Here is a 24,455-nt window from a genome sequence, read left to right on the forward strand (position 1 = left end):
TGAAAGCTTTGATACTAGTGTCCAATGCAGGCCACTTTTAGAAAATAAAGCCACTGTCACAATAAAAATTAATACAAACCATTCTGGAGTAGAATTTACGTTCCTCAAAAGAAAGTAAATCCTCAAGATGAGAGACCACCAGACCATCACATCACCCTGTCATCATCCCACTGATGTTTTAGAAAGCCAGGAGAGCCAGACAAAACCCATCAGCCTGTAACACAAACACTCCCTCAAAAGTATATGTTAGGCTTGGAAGTAAAGTTGTAAATTTTCCTGACACCACTGTTCACATGCTGTAAGAGACCTAGTTCCAGCATCCCTCAAGATAAAACTAAATTTCAAACACTTAGGTGTGCACAAGCTGGCACTTACGAAACTACCACTGGTTGAGGTTAATAACTTAGTGGGAAAATGACTTTTGGGGACTCGTAAGACGAGAACATTGAGCTGGAAGCTACTGACAGGCATTCACTGTGTAAACCCACGATGCCATATTTATAAGGGTATATCTTTCAAAACACATAAATTAATCACCCTGCTGTAACTTTCACGTAAGTCTAAACAGAACATCCGTTAAATGGATTCAAGACTATCACAACGTTACACAAACTTTTGTATTTTTAAAAGTTGTGGTGAATCATATAGCTATATTCTACTATTCTCCTTCACATGACTTAGGGGATGGGGGGAAAGGAGGGGGAAGAAAAAAAAAAATCACAGCAGTTTACAAAGTGCTATCGGCTAATATAAGGGAAGCTCTTCCCCAGAAGACCAAAGTTTCCAGAAAGTAAACCAGGGGTCTTGAGAGATGTTAAGAACAGAGAAATGCAACCAATGTCACTGAACAGGAGCAAAAACCGTGGTGCCCCATAAATCACAGTGTCTCCAAAAGCTCTGCGTCTCTTACATACATTGGGCTGCTCCTGTTGAATCCAATCTACAGAAGATCCATCGATCCTCTTACTGTCCCATTCCCTTCTGGGTGCATCTCTAGTCTGTGGGCTCCCATATGCGAAGTAGGCATTCTTAAATAATTTGGACGATTCTTAATTACATGTTTCAGCATGCTGCAATCATTGCTGGCAGTCACCAACAACACGGAATTTCAAGTGGAACACGACAGCCATTGCCAACCGCATTAGACAGGTTCCTTACCATTCCCTTATTTATACAACAAATTTTCTCATTTCCCCAGATGACACCAATGAAAAAACTCGCACATTCACAGAGGGCACATCTCAAGCCTCATGACTTTCCACTAGGCATTCAGAAAAATCAAGCCAGAGCAACGTCATTTGGCTTAGAATTGGTAATAACTTGTCAAATACCCAGTTTTCAATTCCAGTGTTGCAACATATGTAAAAACAAGCATTGGTAAATCGTTCGATATAGGTGTTACTTTATCTACAACCCAGAAAGAATGACAGCTTCTCCTTCCAAAAAAATACCAAATGACTTGGAGCATACATTATTATATTCAGATCTTGACAGCTATCACATGGAAATTAATGTTTCTGGCTATATATAGTATATTGTGAAATATTCGGCTGTGTTTCTATTGTGCACAACAACAACAACTCCAACTGCCTCATTTCTACATTCTTTTATAAGCATTTTATATGCTCGGTGGGGGGGGACAGAAAAAGAACTTGGTTAATCATTAAGCTTTTTCTTTCTAAGAGCAAGCCATGCTGACTGTCCCAATTAATCAATGTCTCCGGGAGTCGCAAAGCAAATCTAATGCACCGTTTCTGTTTCAGAAGCCTTTATTTTAAACGCCAGACTTCTGTCTTTCCAATGAAAAAAGATATACAGACAACTAGGTATTTGTTACCATGATATTAAAATATATTTTGGTAGTGAAAGACAGTATCTTTCAGCCTACTTTCTTTACAATACAACTTTCTTGAATGAAAATTTAAAAGCTATTAATAAATGGAATTTCTTCTAAATGGCAGATTGCCATGCAAGCTTGGTTAAATGTTTATGAACCACTCAATACACAGCCTATTTCATACCCTCCCATCTGCAGGTGAGCGTGGGGGCCACAGGAAGGTAGACCTGTTAGCACCAACCTACTCTAAACACGCTATAAAAGTTTGCTGATCGCTATTCCTGATGTAAACAGAAGCCTGCATCTACCATGGGATTCACTACCCAAATTTAGCCAAATCTCCAGTACAGTGCCTTACTTTAAGCTAGGCACGCAGGTCCCAGCATGGACGCTTTGGGAGAGCGAGTCTCTCACTCCACGATAGATTGGCACGTTCCCTTTCTTGATTGCCTCTGAGGGATGGTCTCTGGGAGATCTATTGTCCTTCCCTGAGGAGATACTGGAAACCTCAACAAGTGGCTTATTAGTCTTACAAAGCTAAAGTAACACACTGTGAATTCAACCACAAGTCCTAGATGCATCTGGAGAGCCACATGAAGAAATACCTCAACCGTAACGTTATAGTTCCCACATTAAGCAAACACTGAGAGAGAGAAAACTTCTAGGGGACGAGAGCTTGCAGGTGACTCCAAAACTCACCACCACTTCAACTGAAAGGACTGCTGGTTCTGACAGCAGTAAGACAAGAAAATAGCTCCAATTCAGAGTGTCTTTGGTGAAGTCCTTCCCCACAGAGCACACTTCAACATTTCTCAAGGATTTCCCATTTTAGTGAGCAGCCCATTTTATTTTATAAAGGAAACAGTTTATTTTCCTGTAAATCAGGAGATCGCCTACAAGAAGCCTTGGTGCTATCAGAAAGTCAAGTTCTGTTAGCCTTATACTAGTAGTCCTTCTGGTCTCCAAGGAACTAACCACAGGAGTGAAGACAACAGGATTTTGTAGTTAGGTCTTTGTACACACACTCAAGTTTCTCAACAACTACAGTTTCTAAGCCTACACCTTCCCCCCATAAAGAATCACTCTTATTCCCAAGAAATCTTACTTTAAATAATATTTTTATTAAGATAAAACCCATAAGATTATGTAGGTGTGCATATCAACACGACCCTTAGCAGTGCTACCCTTGGTTTTTTGTTGTTTTGTTTTTAACTCCTGCTTTTCCTAACTGCAAGCAGCTATTAGTAGTTGGAATAGATGTGGTACGTGTACAATTTTTAGGCTGTTTACATGCCGCCACCAAACGACTTTTGATGGCTTCTCCCATCTTTTTCCAGCCTAAGTAAACACCAAGTAGCTCCCCCCGACCTAGGTCGGATAAAGCAGCTAATTTTGGTCTTTTTAAAACTACACCACAACAGAAAGCACTCTAAATTCATACTAGATAAAGCGCTCCTTTATTTTTAAATTATACGAACATCAAGCAACGTGTATGTTTACAAATGAGCTTCTAGAGTTTAATTGACTTCTTGACAGAGGCTCGTGCAAAACTGTTCTCCATTAAGTTCCCCTGTAGCCCACTTCGCACTATAATTTATCGCTAGTTCTTTTCCTTGGAGTACTGTGCTAATACCATTGTCTTATATTCCTTTTTACGGAGTTACATCCATGTAAAGTGCCTAATTATAGACCACGGAACATCTCGATTTCCTTATTTCCTTGGCAAAGGCAAGGTTTTTTTGTTAGATATTTAGCGTTTACCCTGTGTCACTTTCAATATAGATCTTAATTTACACAAATAGAAGCTCTTTCTTATTTACTTACGGTCTCATTTTCTGCTTGGTTATACCAATGTAAATGAAGAGTAATTTAATTAAATAAAATATAGTTATGGTGATGGAAAATTAGCATTACTCAAAGAAAAGCCAGTCCACTGTTAGTAATAATTTCTTTTATAAATTCCAGATTCTCATGCTCATAATGTCCTTTATAGAGCCAAAGCTGTAATAACAATGATACATTTTCACAGAAAAAAAAAAAAGTAGCATTTTCCTGATCATACAAAGGGCTTTTTTTTTTTCTTCCCCCCAGAGGGAATGTAGCTGGGTGGCATTTATTTTTCTATTTGTATAGCAGTAGCCACAATTAATAATAATAATAATAATAATAATAATAATAATAATAATAATAATAATAATAATAATAATAATATGGTGTATCTATAGAAGAGACTGTTTGCACATGCGAGACCTCAAGGCATCAAAAAAAGCACATTAATTTTTATAGCACTGAGTCTCCAAATGAAACAGTCTCCCTCCATCAGTTTTGGGCAACTTTGCTGCACCAAAAAAAAAAAAAAAAGTATTTAAATGTTTGTTTTAAAAACATATACATATGGGAAGAGCAGGGGAGGAGAGAAAGATCATTTAGATGACAACAGACGAAAACAGCACTATTTTGAATGAAGTTTGGTCTTCGTTATTTACAATACAACACTAGGAGTATGGCTTTGCAACTAGATTTTTAATATATTAGTTTCTATGAAAAACAACTGCAATATCTCAACTTAATGACTGCAAATTGAAAAAGATATTCAAAATTAAATTTATTTGCCCTAGCATGAAGTCTCAAGTACCATTTTTCTTTCATGCTCACCAGCAAGAGCATCCTGCGGACTTCCAGCTGTCATGAGCGGGAGAACATTACTGCCATCACTTATAAAACAGGAATCTTTCTTAAGACCTTCTAATGAAATTGCCTGATTAAGACTTTGCTTTAAATAGATGGAGGGGGGAAAAAAAAAAACAAACAAAAAAAAAAAAAAAGGTCGGTGGTCTACTCCCTTCTCCTCAGCCCTGCCCTGATGGATGGTGTTGCTCATGGGTGTAACAGATCCAACAGACTTGGAACAACTGCTATGTCTGGTGACAGCGATTTATTTCCGCAAGCAACTTTAAAGTTCAGACATACCATTTTTAGATAGCGGTTCATTTCTACAACAATAAATAATGGAGGCTAGGAAAAATTTGCTCAGACTAAGAGTCTGTAGGACTTTGCTCTTCCATTACACGTCCCTGTCCCGCCGTGGCTTGGCTTCCTCCTCTGCCAAACAGACTGTAGGCAGACTTAGGCACTACCTCCTCAGAGGACAAGACGTTATTCATACATTTGTGTGTATCCACACATATATACATGTTTACAGACATACACACATCACATAAAGCATGGTAATGTGAGAATGAACACGGTGAGAATCATCACAGTGAGAAGATGATCAAAGGGCTGAAGCACCTCTCCTACGAAGACAGGCTGAGAGAGCTGGGGGGTTGTTCAGCCTGGAGAAGAGAAGGCTCTGGGGAGACCTTATAGCGGCCTTCCAGTACCTGAAGGCGGCCTGCAAGAAAGCTGGAGAGGGGCTGTTTGCAAGGGCGTGTAGCGACAGGACGAGGGGCAACGGTTTTAAACTAGAGCAGGGTAGGTTTAGATTAGACATTAGGAAGAAGTTCTTTACGATGAGGGTGGTGAGATACTGGCACAGGTTGCCCAGAGAGGTGGTGGAGGCCCCATCCCTGGAGCCATTCAAGGCCAGGCTTGATGAGGCTTTGAGCAACCCGATTTAGTTGAAGATGTCCCTGCTTACTGCAGGGGGGTTGGACTAGGTGACCTTTAAAGGTCCCTTCCAACCCAACACATTCTGTGATTCTATGAATAAACGACCTGAAAAATGAGGAGACATGAAGGGGCCATGCAAGGGGAGAGCTAGTGTTGAGGTGGGTGATGAACAGAGGTGGACACATGCTTTTAAGGCTTTTCAGTCCAATTTTTAGGAGCTACTTTCAGCAATGCATCGGGATTTTTCTATTAGCAGATAAGAACCAAAGGTCGGACAGCATGACATAAGTCCCTGAGGACGCATTATTGTTCATTTGTTACAGAAACCTGAAAGGAGGGCTTAGCTCCAGCCTTTGGCGTCCAACCGAGCAGGAGTATTGAATTTACGCAAGTCCTTTCCTACACTGTAAAACGTATTAAAATAAACATATTCACGTAGTCGTCTTCCTCCCCTCTTACCCCTCTCACACACAAACTCAGTACCGAGCAGAAAAAAAAAAAATTAAAAAAAAATAAAAATCACACAATAAGAGACACCTTTATCAGCCTCAGCCATCTGTGTTCCTTTAGTCTGATCCAAGAATTTTGGCAGGCATGCGCGCAGCCTTGCTCCTACCCAATACCATCCTGCCCCACAAGGAAAGGTCCACTCCCACTTCCTCCCCTCTCCACCAGCGTTCTCAGTCCGTCGCCTGCAGGACGTGAAATAATAAGACGCCGGGGCTTACGTTTAATTAATTACGATCTCGGCGCGATCACTTAACCTCATTCTGAGTAACTGCAACCCCACTCGATAACACGGCACCGAGAAAGAAACGGATGATAAAACCCCACGCAACTTGCAGTGCTGGCCATTGGAATTAGTCGGAGTTAAGAAAGTTATATGTAAAAATAAAATAAAACAAGCTGACTCCTTGCAAGTTAGACGTGCAGGAGTTAAAGAGTGCTGTTAGGGAGAAAAAAAAACAACAGTGGAAAGAAAAACTCTACTTCATATAAGATCGCCACCACCATAAATTAGCTTCCAGACAATCTGACATAACCCTACTGGGGTTAAAAATCTGGATTTTCATTAATTTGTTCACTGAAATCATAAAGGGTCAAATTCTTTTCTCAAAGCAGACAGGCAAAAAACCCCAACTTTATTAGGCAACTTTCAAAGGGAATAGAATCGTGCTCGGAAAAAAGTCATTTGAATACACACAAACAAAAACGCAGGTCTCGAAAGACTAAGAGTGCAAAAAACTACTGGGTTCGCCTTCTGTTTCTAAACAGCCTTGTAATTGCAACATGTCTTCATATTTCAGACAGCATGGCATTTTGATGGATTAAAAAGATCTGTTGTATTGAAAAGAATAAAGAATGTGGAATGGGGAAAAGCACCAGGCAACCTGAGCTGTAATATAGAGGAAAACCCCTCTGGAAAATTCGAGCTTTAAGCACATATACTACAGCTGTGTACCGTAGCTCAGGCATCTTATTTATTCCTCTGAACTATTTCAGTAGAATTCTCTTCATTTATCAAAAATGATCCAAAAAGGAGTTGACATGAAAAGCCCTCGACTCAGTTTTCTCTCTAGCTCTCCAAGGAACAATTTATCTCTTAGTACACTGCAAGGGAAACAGAATCACGTATTTCCCCCCACAAAGTGCCTGTGGCAACCCCACACCTCCAGCTTAAAGTTTTAAATAATGCTTTTTCTATCTTAATATTCATATGTGCCCAGTGATGTGAACTTGGTTTGGCTTTTTTTGGTTTTTTTGGTTTTTTTTTTTCTTTCCTCTCCCCAGATGCTTCAGGATGCCACACATCAAATTGTTGTTTTGATAGCCAATTGCTATTGCTGAATTTATTTCAGCGCTATCCAGTGTTGGATGCTATTTAAAAAAATTTGGTCCAAGCCGGATATAAATTCTGGACATAGCTTAAAAAGACAACTACGGATCTGGGCAGGTGAAACATCACATACACATTCTTAGAATTAACGGTCTTCTCCTGGATTATATTTCAATAAATGGCGCAGCTACCAAAAATAAAGCTTTTTCCTAAAAACCCAAAGAGGACTAGATACAAAGCGCTTGCTTAAAATTGTAAGTTAATATTTTACTCATTCATATTCTAGACAAAAAACACATCTTGGAAACGCTACAAAAGCATTAAAATTGAATATAACTCCAAAGGAATCCTTATGGAAAAAAACTTAAATGATTTTATAACTAAAACTAGCACTCACTTGGGTAACTCCCTGAGTGAAAAGTTGTCTTTTGATCATTCTTTGCTTCTCCGCACTAATAAGCTGCCCCATAAAAGATGTATCTCCAACTAAGGGCCTGGAAACAAGTCAAAAGTAGCTTGTAAGACACACAAAGTTCATCAGCTTTACCAGTGCTGTTCATACAATATTAAATAAGCCGTAGAGAGACACAGGCTGGTCACTGCGGTACAGCTCCAGCAAAACCCCAGCTCCCAGCAGAACTGGACCTCTTGCCACACTGCAGCAGTAAGCACCACAGTCCCAGAAGACATCTACCGATATCAACCCCTGAAACTGCAGCTTTATTGTTCTCTTATGCCCTTATATTTATCTAAAAAAAAAAAAAAAAAAAAAAAAAAAAAAGAGAGTCAGAGTTCAGGTTACTGGGGACATACTGCACAGGCACACACGTGCCACACCAAACACAACTTTGCTCTGAACCTTCATCACCCATCTTGTATCACAGGCACTATGGAAGAAAAAAGTGCGTCCTTATTTCCCTTCTGAATCTCCTAAAAAACTCACATAAAGTCACACTGCCATTGCTTCCCTCGCCTTTTACACATGTCTTTGCTCATGATGGCTTGACTCCTGCTGAGGAGGGCTCCAGACAGGCACCTGCTGAGAACTGAAAACGGTACAGGCAGATTCTACAGAGAAAACGATAGAGTTGCTTGACCCGGTTTGGTTGTTTTCCAAGCACATCCAACTGAGTGGCTGAAGAGAGAATTATTTTGACACATGCACATACATGCGTATTTAGAAGAGTCTCCCTCTCTGGAGACCTTCAAAACCCACCTGGATGCGTTCCTGTCCAGCCTGTTCTAGGTGAACCTGCTTTGGCAGGGGGGTTGCACTAGATGATCTCCAAAGGTACCTTCTAACCCCCACCATTCTGTGACTCTGAAGAGCCTAGATAGCCACGAGGCTGGAAAATGCCCATACAGGAGATCAAGACAGTTACGATTTTGTGTTAATGATGACGATACTTCACACACTGGCCATTATGGCACATCCCAAAGCTATTCCCATTTGTTTCACTTAAATATCTGTGAGAAAAATCCTTTCTTCATGTTTCAGCTCTCTTCGAAGATCCAGATCAACTACATGGGGCTCTCAGGAGTTCGCTTCTCTCGCACGGCCACGGCGGGGAACCCAAACGTGGCCAGGGAATGCCACCTCCAGGCCACAAGGCAGAGAAAGAGGGAAGGTGATACACTGCAAGAAGATGCTCTTCTCCAAAATAAGGAGCCCCCAAAGCTCCTTCCATCTGTCTGAGCCTCAGAGGCTGATGAATGTTTCCACCACCAGCACGCCTTTCGGTCTGTAGAGCTGGATGTCTAGATGGCTGCGTTAAATATAGTAAAACCCTTATACACTAATTGAAGATCATTATGTCAATACAAGCAACAGCCTATTAACAGCGTGCATGAGCGAAGACTGCAGAATATGAAATGCTAAGGCAAACGTTTGTTTTCTTTACTTTTTGCATAGCTGTTGGCACATAAATTACCACTTCATAACAGGCTCTTTGAAATTCTTTTGCATTAACTAATGCGACTGTATGTATTTTTACAGTGCAATCATAGCTATCGGTTTCCATCTGTTCTACTGTCCTTTTGGTATGTTATTGCTCTGAGGAAGTAAACAAAAATAGATCACTACAAAAACAAACCTGGGTGACAGTCTAGACTAAGGGTCTAATTAAAAATAAGATTTATTAGAATAGGGAGAAACATCGCAGTAAAACAAAGACACAGCTTCTCTAACATATCTGGTATTATTCTTGGCGAAGTGAAGCAGGGCTATAAATTTCCTGAAACAAATCAGTATGGTACATCAGTACCATACTGATCTGGCATCCCTTTTCCTGACTATGAGAATATTTTAGGAAAACTCTTTGTTTTGCTTCAATTTTAGTCACCATAAATTACTTTTCTAATTAGAACCCAAGAGTATTAGGGCTTGTCCACATGCAGGTTTTGCACAGACACAATCACCGGGGTAAGAAACCAAACTGACTTAACAGTAACGCTACTCCCTAGTCTAGACACAGTTAAAACAAACTCTACCAGTAGAACTATGTCATGCTAAGGGGTCACTTTGATATAAATTAAACAGGCACCTTGTTATTAGAGGGGTGCGAAGCGGCCCCTGGAGTGGTGGTTCAAAGTCCAACCTCTGAGAAGACTCAGAAGAGACCGTGGCAACGTCTGGAGCCTCCTTCCATCATTCAAAAGGGTATGAGCATCTTCTGATGAGATGCAGTCTCAAGATTCAAGTTACGCACAGGAAACGGCAAAAGACCATAGCAAAGATTTCAGGAGCCAACGATAACATAGCCTTACCCCGGTAAAGCTACTGGCGAGAGCTGGAGACACCAAAAGGGAAGGCAGGCTTTGGTGACCAACTTCTGTTGTTCTCCAAAATGAACAGCCACCGATTGCTCCACCTAACACTAACATATGGAAAGAAACCTGCACTCCAGCAGCTCGGCGGGAGGGGTGTGTGTATCATTTTACATGGCTTATTAACATCGATAGAACCCAGGAATCATTAAGAGATTTGTATGAAGAATTTAACACTTAGCAAAAACAAGCACATGAAAACTTTGCTGTGGTTTCTGGCTATTATTTCTAGTGTTTGCATTAGAGATGCATGAAAAATAATATTTTCCATAATAAAGAATGTTGGTTTTAAAGCCTAGTGATTTTTAACATAAAAATTATGAAGTGACCTCACATGCAAAAATGCCCAGAGGCTGCTAAAATAGCAAAGAAATGAGAAATTCTAGATATTAAGAAAACTTAGCAAAGCAGAATCATTAAAGAAATTAGAGAGGATGAAAAAGAAGGGACAACTTTGAACTGAAACCCACAAATTGGTTTGGAACAGCTTTCGACATAAGGCACATTTATCTCCCACTCTAGTTCAAGGAGAACTTAGAGATCCCTTTTCAGATCCGAGCAAATGACAGCAATAACTTAAATAATTACACGTTTCTAAGAATTAGTAATATCAGTACTAGGAAAGAAAAAAAAAACAACAACAAAACTGGCTTTGGAGCCGGGACAAGGCAGCAGATTTTCATTGTTTACTCAAACATTTCATAAGTAGTTTCCTTTGTCAAACTACAATTAGTGTGACATGTATCATTAAAGAATAAAACAATTTATAAATAGTATGAATACAAGGAGTACCCCATTGTTCTTACTTGTACTGGTAAATACAAGACATGCCAGATAAGACTTCTCTGAAGTCTGGGGTTTCCAATTCTCTCGCTGAACTTAAAGCCCTCCACCGTGTGCCAGCTCGGTTAGAAAAGTAACACCTCCAGTGTTTTGCCCCGCCAAATGCACCCCTTTCCCTCTAAAAAGAGATGTTAGGTCTCGTCCCACATCTATGAAGTGGTACCCAGCCCAAACAGCACCAGGGAAGCGTCATTGCAGCCTCTCCTGGAACATATTCCGTCAGTCCTGCTTAGCAGCATCTTCCCTTCCTCAGTCCAGGTTTCTAGAGCTCTGCGCCAGATACGTGCAATGGAGGAGACAGTTTTTGAGTACCTCCATCTCACTCCTGGGTCCCACAAGGGCCCATGAGGTGCAGGAGCAACACAGAGCTAGCTCAGGCACGGGATCTAGGTTGGGCTGAGTCAAAAAGCTCCACATAAACTCATTACGCCATGCAAATGTGGGTTTATGGCCGTGGCTGCAGTTCACACTGAGTCAAGGTGAAATGTCCTATGATTTTCTTTCCAGGAGGAAAGGGCCATTCATTCTGCCTGCCTTCATTCATTTCCACACCTTTACCATGCCAATAGCCTGCAGTGTCCAAAATCCCCATATCTTGCCTGATTCAAGAACACTTTTTTCCTAGACTGTGGATTTGGGAGATAAAAGCCTCTGCCGACCTGAAAGTCCAAACTTCCCAATAGTGCCTGTCATGAAACGTAGCACAAGAAGCCTCTACAAACATACAAATGCAAAAGAAAACTCAGTGCCTCACGTTTCCCTGTCTGAAAATGAGGACGATCGCCCCTCTTTTGGGAGCATGTTAACATTCAACAGGCAAAAAGTGCTACCGGGATCACTGACATGCCTCTCCAAGTATTTCCATTTTCAAATCAACACCCTCACTAAATCTTTCATTTATACGTTTCCCTCCTTTGTACCCTTCTCTCTCGTCCTTGGAAACGATGAACTTTTTCAAAGTATATGAAAGACATTTAACTGAAGGAGCAGTTCACCTCCCAAAGTGTTCACCCCGTCATTTGCCATACATGATGTACGTGCTGGCACCACTGGCCCCTGGCAAACCCACTGCTCCTTTCAAGGAAGCCCTCCACTGAAGGGTTACACACGCGAACTACAGATGCTGTCTAATTCCGCTTAATCCCTAGTAACACCGCACAGAAGATGAGGTATCGTCCCTGGCTCCCTCTTATTCCTGCCAACCGAGAAACAGGGTACAACATACGACCACCCCGAAACGGCCCACAGCATACGATCGTTGTTTTGGGAGGCGGGCTTGAATAAACTCACATGGTTTTCAAGCAATGCCAATGAGCATTACTATATTAAATATAAAATCACAACAGTGAAACCCTCAGCCCTGCCTGAAGAGGTTAAAAGAGAATTTATGTTGGAGAGCCAAGAGAAAGGAGTGAAGCAATTCCTGGCTTTTTTTCTTTCCCTTCAGGACACCTAAATTCTTTGTAGAGCATTGCATAACACTGCAACGCCTTATGATCAATACAAGAGGAGAAAAACTAAGACCGACCACAGAACACATTCACACAACGTCAAATCACCAGGTTTGTCACTGTAGATTACACAAATCAGCAAAGAGTCCAAAATAAATTAAAAAAAAAAAAAAACAACTTTCAAATTCAGTAATAACTATCCAAAATTACACCGCTTAGCTGTAAAATACCATGGAACAGGCACTTGGGTTTCCTTTGCAAATCTCAAAGTATTTGGTACTTTGAGCATAAAACTTTATCTCACAACTTGCACTTTTCTGACCCCCCCCGCCACTTTTCTCTCCATATAGTAATAACAAGCACAGAAACATACACAAATATGAAACCCAGTGCTAAAAAAAAAAAAAATAAAAATAAACCCACAAACTGTAAATAAACTGTTCCTTGTTTTCCAAACTCTTTGCTATTGCTTTACTGAAAATATAATGTAACCCTTGAGTTTCAAGGCACGTCAGCTGCTGTGGGTTCAGAAGGGGATTCACCACAGTCCTGCCGTTGCATGGCTCTTCCCTTGGCCCCTCTCTTCTAGAAAAGGGCTAAGACCCTGGTAGCCAGGCAATCAATGGAGCTATAGTCTGATCCTACAGGGCAAACCCCAGGAATGGAGGAGAAAGACTGGAAAAAGACTTTTCCAGTTGGAGCACTGGGTGGATCCTTTCAATATAGTTGATATTATAAAAAAAAAAAAATACTAACCCAAAAACCAAAGAAGAAAAAACAGCAACAAAAAAAAAGGTGAAAAAAAAAAAGAAAGTAGAGTTCAGTAACAGAATTTAACAAAAATAATCGCAACATTTCCCAAGGATGAGGACTGATTCACTTCTAGAGTAAGTGGTTTCACACAAGCCTGCTCTTCTCTTATCCTGCCTGCTGGCTAGACAAAGCCCAGCCACTGTTTCGAAGCTGCAAATATCTCTATTTCACACCACCTACCTGCCGCCCGAAAACCATTCCCAAAGCCTACATTAGGCAAAAAGATCCATTAACTTTCTTGCTACTGCCGCTCTCCGCCTCAACCTCCGCCAGCAAGTTTAAGGCTGGGTGGCTCCGAGTGCTCAGCACTTCCCCCGCACGCCACAGCCCAATTAAGATGATGGCTGGCATCAGGGCAGAAGGCATAGCAGGTAGTGAAGAAGAATGAAGAAGTTGTTAAGCATATCCCATTACTATTTTTCTTCCCTCCCTTTTCTTTAACCAGATTCAAGAAAAAAAACAAACAAACAAACAAACAACTGAACATACTCTTCATAAGAGAAAAAAGAAAAGAAAAAATAAATACACAATACCCAAACTTTTTTTTTCCTGCCATAGAATCCAGAAAAACAAATAAGACTTAGAACCACACAGCTTATTTGCTCAGAAAACTGTCACGTATAATGGTACCAGACCTCTTAGGTTTTGTCTGCACGCCTGTATTGATGCTGTACAACTTATTTCTCATGGGGGAATCTAAAAACCAGTCAGTCTTCATCATGCCATGTATATACCCAAAAAAGCTGAAGGGATTATGTGCAAAAGAACACCTGAGTTTTGTGGCTTTATATATTCTACAGGTTCACACACATTCATTGTCCCTCGTCGGTGTTTGGGTTGTACCAACACTCAAACCATCACCTTAAAAACCAGGACCGGAATAAAACATTAAACCTTCCGAATGACACACTTGATGCACAAAGACTTTAGTATCAGTGTGTTTTAAGATGGGTTTCCAAAGATAAGAGAGAACGTTCACATACTCGGGTGCTGGTTGGGTTTTGGTTTGGTTTTTATGAGAGAAGATTGGCAGTAAACTCTCAGAGTGGAATGTGTGCACTCGATACATCAAACCACTACCCCAGTGAACAAAAAAAAAAAAAAAAAAAAGGTTAACATCCAAAAGCAACATGGAAAAAAGCTGCATTGCTTATTCAGCACCCACTGACAGTCAGCTCGCACAAAGAATTGCACTGTAGCCCTTCTTGCTCAAGTGTGGGACAGCAAAAGCCATTCCAGAAAAATTAAAGAAGTCACGAGAGAGCCTGCATATGGTTATGTTTTTTAAAGTCGATAGTTGATTATAATTTATAATACATTTCTAAAGAAGCACAGTAAGCTAATTAATGTCTGGGAGAAGAAGCATTTTAGAAGCTATAGAGACGCAACCAGCAATATGAAATCCTAGCTCCCAACTATTGCTTTCAATGTTCTTCACAGAATAAAACATTTGCTTTTAATTTCAGGAGTGGTTTGTACTCAACAATGTAAAATTTGTTTAGAGTTTCAACGGTTGTTCTCTTCCTTGCCCACGAAATATTCATATTAAATGCTTCTACAACGTGCAAGACTATTGCAACCACAGGGGCTTCTATGAGACCTTCTCCAGTCAAGAGACTCTCTGGTCATGTGGGCGGACCCAAATTTGAAGGAGTGTGATCCAAATACCCACTGACAAAGGCTTAACCCTCAAAACAACTGACAAAATATGATGTAATAATAATAAAATTTTTAAAAAGTGATAAAGGTATAATCTTTTACAAATTACTAGCAGGGGTACAAAGACCTAGATAACAGGAACCTTCTAGTACCAACAGCATGAATTATTTAAGCCAGCAGCACTACTAGAACAGGTCGTTTTCCAATACACTACCACTCTTCAAAACATGACAATCTACAGCACGCACACTAAAATGAGCCCTGTCATACGTGCTAAGAAATCTTTGAATTTGAACTCAACTCCCTGTCTAACAATTACTTCGTAGAGCACCAGTCACTGCCAGCACAGGAGAGCAAGGTTCCGTACCTATACAGATCATACTTAAACTACAGTAAAACAACAAAAAAGTGGCTATGAAGAGAAAAAGCTACCTCTGCCAAGTACGAAGTAGAAATACCACATCTGCTAAAGTCAAAAAGAAAAAAAAAACAAACCACCACAAACCACCACAGCATCCTTGGTGGCTCAAAACCAAGACAATATTCCCAAGAGGAAATACAGCTGGAGGTAGCATCTGGGACGCATGGGGCAATGCAATATCAAGATAATACATTCAGTGGGTGAGGGAAATGGTTGAACCACAACGCTCTACCAGCATCCTCCGCTGGTTGGCCCACTCCACTCAGCAGTGCCAGCCCCAAACTTCCAGGAACTGCAAGTAAAATGGCTCATAGCGAAGTGCAGAAGGCAGCTCCAGAAAGATGGTGCAACTTAAAACGAACACAAGGCTCCCTTTCACACCAGGCTTCTCAGTATCCCTGCAGAAGACAGCAGGAATGGTGTAAACGATCAGTTCTGTGGCTCAATTACCAGACAGAGTAAATAAAACATTTGCACTTCACAGCTGATGTTTCAAACCTGTTTTCCACCCTTTGCTCCTCAAGCTAGTCAGGCAGAGGACATGTAAAGACCCTTCAGTCAAAGCAAATGGCTTTGCGATAAGGAAAGCTACCAGCTAAAATGTTGCATTTTCACCAGAACCAGACCATTTTCAGACCAGAAACAAGACTGTTTTCATACTCATCGGTGATGGTAAAGAAGCAACCTAAACTGGAGATGCCATGACGAGACCTATCCAAGGGACATAACCAGGCAGGGACACCAAGCACATCCAAGACTTGAGACACTAGATGAGCTGTTCGGAGAGCAATCCCCTGCTGCCCAGTTCTCAGACAAACACCACCATGGTGACTGCAGCAGTAGTTCAGTCGTAATTCACACAGGAAGAGAAAGACTTAATATAATTAACAATTGCTAAAAGGAGAAGGCGCGCAAAACTCCAAAATGCCCGTGATTAAAGCTTTTAGCACCTAAAGTACTTAGTACCTAGAATTTATTTAACCACCATTGTGCCTACAGCAGCCAAATGTAAGCACTACGCCTAAGGCTCCCTCAAATTTCTAAAGGCGGCTTTGAGGAAAACAGTTTGAGGTATACGAATTGAAAGGTTATCTTAATCTAATGAGTCATCAGACTTAGCTTTGAGGTCTTCTGCTACCTCAAACTACTGTCTGTAAAACAGCTAACAACAAATACACCAAATCACTCATTTAGAATGCAAACAAATAATTACTGAATAAAAAGCTTTACCTCTGCTCGCTGCGTGCGGGGCAAAACAGATGACTTCTCAATGGCGTAAACATCCACCAGGTAGAGACGCGCTCCTTGCTCCCTGTCCAAAATGGCAGCCGTCTGGATGACACCAGTATGGCGCCCAATGGTGAAGAGGCGCCCAAGGCTCTTATCTTCGCATCGGACGGACACGATGTAATATTCCACCTGGGCTTCGGAACCCCGCGGACTCGCCGCTTCGATCGATATCACGTTTGTCCCGATAGGCTCGCCTTCTTTTAAGATGGTTATGTATTTCGGCTGAGTGAAGACGGGCCCGTCAACCCCTTGCAGAATTATAGTCATCTCAGTGGTGGATTTTCTCCTTTCAGGGCCCAGATCCGTGGCAGAAACGATGAGATTGTATATGAGCTGAGAAGGCACCAAAGCTGACGCTACTCTTAAATCTCCGCTGTAGCGATCCACAATGAAGGTTTCAGTATCTCCATTGATTATTTCATACTCCACTTCTCCATTGGCGCCCTCGTCAGGATCTGCAGCAATAATTGTCGTTAGGATCGAACCGATCACAACTGAGGGGTCGGCAGCGAGAGCATTTTGCGATACGAACACGGGAACATTGTCATTTTGATCCGTCACCAAAACAGTCACATTCTTCAAAGCAAATCGTCTGGACTCCACAGGAACAGCCTGATCGGTGGCTTTGACTGTTAACTCAAAGAGGTTAGCAAACTCGCGATCTATTTCAGCATTGGTAAATATTGTCCCTCTCACTTCATCTATCCGGAAATGATTACCCCTTGGCATCTGCTGAATGATTGCATACGTTAGCTGCCCATTAATATCCGCATCTGGATCATGAGCAGTCACAGAAATGACAGAACTACCAACAGGAACGTTTTCAACAATAGATTTAAAGATGTCCCCCGGAGGAAAGTGAGGAGGGTTGTCATTAAAATCCCTAACGTGTATTACCACTGACATTGTAGATGACCGTGGTGGCCTTCCTTGGTCTTTTGCTGTTATATTTAGCTTATACAGAGATTGTGTCTCAAAGTCCAGTTTCTTTGCAAGAAAAATACTACCAGTGTTGGGACTGATGCTAAAGGTCCCGTGATTGTTTGTCCCCGTAATGCTATAGTGGAGGTCAGCATTGTCACCTGAATCAGAATCAGTGGCAGTGACAGATGACACAAGTTCACCGACTCTCATGTTTTCCAAGACGTCCACTAACAAGGTTGATTTAGGGAAGGAAGGGCTGTTGTCATTTTCATCCAACACATCAACGCTCAACATGCAAGTTGAACTTAGGGAAACTGCTCCAGAGTCTACCGCTTGGATGACAAGCGAATACGACGCAGTAGCTTCGTGATCTAGTCTGCCTACTAAGGTCACTTGGCCTGTGCTGCTATCGATTGCAAACTGTTTTTCTTCATTTCCCTTGATTACAGAGTAGTGAATCAATCCATTAACCCCTTCATCAACATCTGAGGCGGAAACTCTCAGAACCTGCGTCAGATTCGCTGCCAGTTCTGATATTGTAGCTTGGTAGAGATCTTTCAAAAATTTGGGGGCGTTATCATTGATGTCTTTCATGTAGATTTGTACAGTTGCCTGATCCTTTAGAGGCTTTGGCAACCCCTGATCTGTCGCTATTACCGTGAGACTAAATACCGCCGCCCCCCTTTGCCTCATGAGAGCTTCTCTGTCAAACTGGTGAGTGCTTCTGATTTCCCCAGTTACCGCGTTCAGCTCAAAATCCGGCTGCATATGCTCAAATGAGTACCTGACTTCACCATTTGGCCCAAAGTCTTTATCTACAGCATTTATTTTACCTACATACGATCCACCTCTCTGCTCCTCTTCAAAATAAAATACATAGTTGGTACTGTTGAACAGAGGCCTATTATCATTTACATCCTCCAGAATTACAGTCACATTTACAGTAGCATTGAGTGGTTCTACTGCTCTATCGGAGGCAACAACCAGTAAAAGATATCTTTCCTGAAGTTCACGGTCCAGTTCACTCTTTATATACAGCTGACCATCTGGGAATATGCCAAAGGCATCCCCAGTATTTCCTTCAATTATACTATACGCTATTTCACCGTTCACTCCCGAGTCTTTGTCGGAAGCCTGCACCTTAAAGAACCTGGAATTCACAGGCTCCGACTCCAAAATAGTAATTTCATAGGAAAGCTGGTCAAACACAGGTGGGTTATCATTTACATCGTGAACAGAGACAGTCAGGATAAAGTTAGAGGACAGCTGCGGCACCCCCATATCCGAGGCCAGGATTTCAACCTGGTAAGACCCAGCATTTATGTCAAGTGGCCCGATTAAGCTTATGGCACCTGTTTCCTCATTGATCGAGAACAAGCCCTTTGGGTTTTGCTTAAGGCTGTAAAGGACCACGCCATTAACACCTTCATCAGGGTCAAGAGCTTTGGCCTGGAATATGGTATGCCCAGCTTTCCAGTTTTCAACCACATTTACACTTTCCACCGCATGAACAAAGTGTGGGGAATTGTCATTTAAATCTTTGACCGTTATATTGACCATAGCGTTTCCAGTTATCGCCCCACCACTAGCGACCACCTTCAGCTGGTAAAATGCTTGCTCCTCCCTGTCAATAATACTGGCTGTGGTGATCTGCCCCGTCACTCTGTTGATGGCAAACACGCCCCTTTGGTCACCTGTCGTAATAAGGTAACTGATGTTGGTGTTGAGGTCCATGGTGGAAGCAAAAACAGTACCTACATGGTAACCGAGGGCAACATTTTCAAAGACAACAAAACTGTACATGCCCTGGCTGAAAACAGGTGGATTGTCCTGGGTGTCCAAGACAGTGATGGTGACAATGGCTTGGTTCTGCGACTGAAGATGGCCACCATCAGTGGCCACGATCTGCAACTGGTAAGCAGTTTTCTCCTCCCTGTCAAGGGCTATTTTTGTTGTGATGACCCCTGTCTGGCCATGGACCTGAAACCTGGACGTGTCTCCGGCTGAGATGCTGTACTTGACCGTCCCATTGGGTCCCAGGTCAGGGTCCGTGGCAGACACAGTGGTCACATAGGTTCCAGCTGGCTCATTCTCTTGGATATGGGCAAAATACTGAACGGGGTAAAACACGGGGCTATTGTCATTCACATCCAGGAGACTCACATTAACTCGGGCTATCGAAGAAAGGGGAGGAGAGCCTAAATCAGTAGCCAGGACCTGCAGCGAGAAGTGCGCCTGCTCCTCCCGGTCCAGCTGCGAGATGGTGCTGAGCTTGCCCGACACAGGATCCAAGCGAAAGATACGGCGAGGGGTCACTGAGGAGGGGCCAACCGCCGCTGGTGCCGGCTCAGATTCCTGCAGGGAGAAGCGGACAGTCCCATTGTCTCCCAGGTCCCCATCTGTGGCACTCAGGACCAGCAGCTCAGTTCCTGACGGGGAGTTTTCAGCCAGGGACACCTGGTAGCCCTCAGGTTGACTGAAGCGAGGTTTGTTGTCATTGACATCCAGGATGGTCACCACCAGCTGTGCATAGGAGAACTTGGGCTGCACCCCCTGGTCACGGGCACTGATGTTGAGCACCACCTGAGAAGCAGTCTCCCGGTCCAGCCCGCTGGAGATAGATGTGCCCACAGTATGCCCGGTGGTGCCACCCTCGGGGCCAGCCGTGGTGACCAGCCCGCTGTGCTCACTGATGCGAAACCAGCCAAGCTCGTTGCCCGAGACGATGCTATATTTGAGGTTGGCGTTGAGGCCTGAGTCACGGTCCGTGGCACTCAGGCCCCGCACATAGCTGCCCAGGGGCACCTCCTCGCTGATGTTCACCCTGTAGACCGACTGCCCGAAGACAGGGGGGTGGTCATTAATGTCATTCACAAAGATCACCAGGCTAGCTACCGATGAGCGGCTCACGGGAGCTGCCACCACCCCATCGGGGGAAAGGGAAGAAGTCGGGGTGCCTGGAGGTGGCGGTGGGGCCCCATAGTTATCAGCCACCGCCACCGTAAGGTTATAGGCCGGGATGCGTTCCCGGTCCAACGCGGCTGCTACCTTGATAAGGCTGAGGTTGGGTACCTTACTGCTGTGCACCTCAAAGTGCCGCTGCTCATTTCCCGCCAGGATGGACACAGAGATGTTCCCATTGGCTGCGGGGGAGTCAGCATCGCTCACCGTCAGCAGGGCCACCACCGTGCCAGGGGCCGCGTTCTCATCCACGGAGGCAAAGCGGGAGGTGGCTGGAAAATAGCGAAACTTCACCCGGGGCTCGTTGTCATTGACATCGAGCAGGCGGATGAGGGCCTCGGCCCGGCCGCTCAGCGCCGGCACCCCTCGGTCCATGGCCTGCACTGTCAGGGAGTACTGCTGTCGCATCTCGTAGTCCAATGGCTCTCGGATGCGGATCACCCCGCTCTCAGGGTCCACCTCAAACGGGAGGCTGCCAACCCCCTCCCCACCACTGCCGCCACCATCACCTCCTTCCAGGCGGTAGCGGATGTCAGCATTGGTGCCTTCATCAGCATCAGCTGCAGCCACTTGGAGAACACTGGCCCCAACAGGCGCATCCTCAGGCACTCGCGCCTGGTAAAGAGTCTGGCTGAAGATGGGTGGGTTGTCATTGATGTCCTGGACGGTGACGTTGACCTGAAGGTACCCCCGCCGACGGGGCTCGCCCTTGTCCTCCACTTGCACCAACAGCTGGTAGGTGGGGGTGGCCTCCCGGTCCAGCCCACCCCGGGAAACCAGGTGCAAGAAAGCTCCTTCACCGCTGGGGTTGAGGGTGATGTTGAGCCGGAAACGTCCCTCCTCATTGCCAGCCACAATGCGATAGGAGCCATGGTCTACACCATTAGTGCCACTGTCAGCATCGGTGGCCGTATCCAGGATGAGCTGGCGCCCGCTGCCCGTGTCCTCCTTGAAAGTCACCACGATGGAGGGATCGGGGAAGACGGGCGCGTTGTCGTTGAGGTCGAGCACCAGGACCCGCACCTCGCTGGGGTAGGTGGGCTGGCTGGAGAGGACCACCAGGTCCACCACGTCGCTGGCCAGGCTCTCGCGGTCGATGGTGGCGCGGGTGTGCAGGGCGCCCGAGGTGGCGTTGATGGCGAAGAGGGCATGGTGCTCGCTCAGCCGGTAGGTGAAACCGGGACGGGTGGCGATGGTGCCCACCCAGGTGCCGGGCGGCTGCTCCTCCAGCACCTGGAAGACCTGCCGGGGCTCCGCGGCGGCTCCCAGCGGCAGCAGCAACAGCAGCAGCAGCGGCGGAGCCCCGCCGGCGGCGGCGGGGGGGCGGCCCATGGCAGCCCACCTCCGCCGGCCGCTTCTCCCCCGCCGCCTCCCCGGCTTCTCTCCTCACCCTACTGAGGCTCCGCTCGCCCCGCCCTGGCCCCGCCGCCGACCCCGCCGCCTCGCCGCTCTCACGGGGCGCTCCGCCGCCGCCGCTCCTCCTTCCGCCGCCCGGGGGCTGGGGGGCGGCCGGGGGCTCCGCTCCGCATCGCCGCTCAGCAGCCGCCGCCGCTCCGAGCCGCTCCCGCCGGGTCCCCCCGCGATGCGCCGCTCCTCGGCGGCCGCCGTCCCGCCACCATGGGTGGGGAAGGGGGGGGGAACCTTCACCGGCCGCCGCCGAGGCCGGGTCTGTAATCCGGGGCCGCCGCCGCGCCCGCCGCCGCCCGGCCCCAACTTTGCCCGCCGCTCGGCGGCCCCTTCCCTCTTGACGCCCGCCGACGGCTCCCCCCACCGCCTCCCATTGGCCGCCGAGCCCCCCGGAGCCACGCCCACCGCCACGCCCACCGCCACGCCCCGCGTACCTGGTAGGGGGGGGCGTCCCGCTGCCGGGAAAGTAAGGGAGGGGGCGCGCCGGGAAAACGGGGAGTTCTCGGGAAGTTGGAGCGGGGAGGGGGGGCTGCCCGTCCCGCCGCTCCCCGGCGAAAGTGGAGCGGAGAGGGAGGCGGGGGCGGCGGGGACAAATCCCCCCACACCCCCCACACACCGGGTCGGGGGCGGCCCCGCACACCGAGGGACGTGGCTGTGCCGCGCCGTATTTTTAAAGGGCTGCGGAGGCTGGGGCGGGGGGGGGTGTGAGGCGCGTTATCCACGGGAAGATCCTCCGCTGCGCAGACATAAAGTTCCAAACACACGTAGCGTAAAGCGGAGGCGCGGGGGTCCCGCCAGCCTTCCCCCCCCCGCGCCAGCCCCCGCCGCCGCCATCCACGCGCGGGCCGGCAGCGCCCTCTGCTGCCACGCATCCCCCCCCGACCGGCGCCGGCAACCGCGGCTGGGGGCTGCTCGCCGCCCCTCCGCTGCCCTGGGCTGGGGGGGAAAGGGGAAGCGTCACAAGGATGCAGGAGCATCAGCACAAGGACCCCACATCCCTGGTCTGGGTGAGATCTCCATCCCACCGAAAGCCCGCACCATCCTTCATCCCAAAAACGGATGCCTTTAAATGAGCCGGAAAGCCCTAATCCCCCCTGCCTGCGGTCACCGCCGAGCAGGAGGGCAGGCATGGCCCTGAAGTCGGTGGTGCCGGCAGAAGCAAAAGTCTAATTTTGAATTTGTTAAGCTTTAAATGCGAGCAGGGATGTAAACACGGCGGTCCACTAACCTGTAGGCAAGCAATGAAGCTGACAAGGTAAATCCAGTGTAGCCACGTAACAAATCAGCAAATACGGAGCTTACTTATTCTTGTAAGGCAGTTAATGAATCCGGCGGTGGATTTTCCAACATGTAAAAAGTAAGAAAAGTGAGAAGCCTAGTGAAAAGAAATGGGGAGAAGGTATGAGTAATGTGGAGTTGGAAGAACTGTGAGGATTTGGGGATGCCCCATCCCTGGAGGTGTTCAAGGCCAGGCTGGATGGGGCTTTGAGCAACCTGGTCTAGTGGGAGGTGTCCCTGCCCAGGGCAGGGGGGTTGGAACTAGATGATCATTAAGGTCCCTTCCAACCCAAACCGTTCTGTGATAAGGTGTCAAAGGCAGTTCACCCCCCCACCACCACCATTTCCCTGGATATGATGAAAAAAGGGAGATCAAATATACATCAGCAGGAGTCTTGACTGGAAGTGGTTAGTAAGGCAGAAGCGGTGGTGCCTGCCCCTGGATGGTATTGTCATCTGACGCAAAGAGATACTTCAGGCCATTAACCCCTGCAAACCCCCGTTTCCTTTATGCAATGGAGCCTCACGCCCACAGCCAGCCCTGACCCGGTGGGCACCGTGGCCACCTGGGGGGGCCAGTGTGGTTGGGCACCCAGCGCTCCTCCCTGCATGGCCACCCCGTACCAGCACCATTATCTCGAGGAACCTTTCCTCTCAGACGCGGCCGTCCTTAGCCTGTACTTAGTTTTGTCCTTTTCAGCATCTACCGACCTGGAGGAGGACGTTTGCACCTGAAAGCGCTCTGCTTTTTCTGGCTGCACTGGTTGGGTCAGTAGGAGACAGCAAGCTTATCTGCAAACTATCCTTAGAGGAAACATCTCCTTCCCTCTCCCAAGGAGCTTGGACAGCAAAGCGATGCGACAACCCAGAAGGGATCATCGGTCCCGTCTGAGTGCCTGGATCGCGTAATGCTGTGAAGGTCTGCGCCCGTTCTTTGATATTTAACTCCATCTACAGGCGTGCATCGACCCTTGCCTGCAGTGAGCAATTCCCTGGGTCTTCTCGAGAGGCAGCCCCGCGGGTCTAGGCGGCTTCTTTATTTGTATCGCAAAAATGCCCCCAGTTTAGTTGAGGCGTTTAGAGTCAGCAGAAAACAACAGTAAAACTGTATTTGCAAAGGAAAAAAAGGATATGTGGGGTGGAGGATTACCGACATAAGTTAACATCAGCCTTAGCTAGAATAATTCTTCAAGCATTCACCATGGCTTAATCACAAGAGGTTTTTCTCACTCCATGGCATTCTTCCACATCTGCCAGCTGAATTTGAGCTCCAAGTTGAAAACACAGCACTGAGAA

The 24,455-nt window shown here is 45.8% G+C and overlaps 1 protein-coding gene across 1 annotated transcript in view; it reads right to left on the reverse strand.

Annotated features, from left to right (window-relative positions):
- The window catches only part of FAT4 (FAT atypical cadherin 4), a 149,796-nt gene extending 127,651 nt beyond the window's left edge, over positions 1 to 22,145 (reverse strand). The window contains exon 1 of the mRNA XM_063336202.1: positions 16,530 to 22,145. Within this exon, the coding sequence (XP_063192272.1) occupies positions 16,530 to 21,806 (5,277 nt within the window). The 5' untranslated portion in view covers positions 21,807 to 22,145. The remainder of the gene's footprint in view (positions 1 to 16,529) is intronic.
- Between the last annotated feature and the right edge of the window lie 2,310 nt (positions 22,146 to 24,455).

This window comes from Chroicocephalus ridibundus, chromosome 5 (genome assembly GCF_963924245.1).
Source record: "Chroicocephalus ridibundus chromosome 5, bChrRid1.1, whole genome shotgun sequence".
In the NCBI taxonomy this organism is placed as follows: Eukaryota; Metazoa; Chordata; class Aves; order Charadriiformes; family Laridae; genus Chroicocephalus; species Chroicocephalus ridibundus.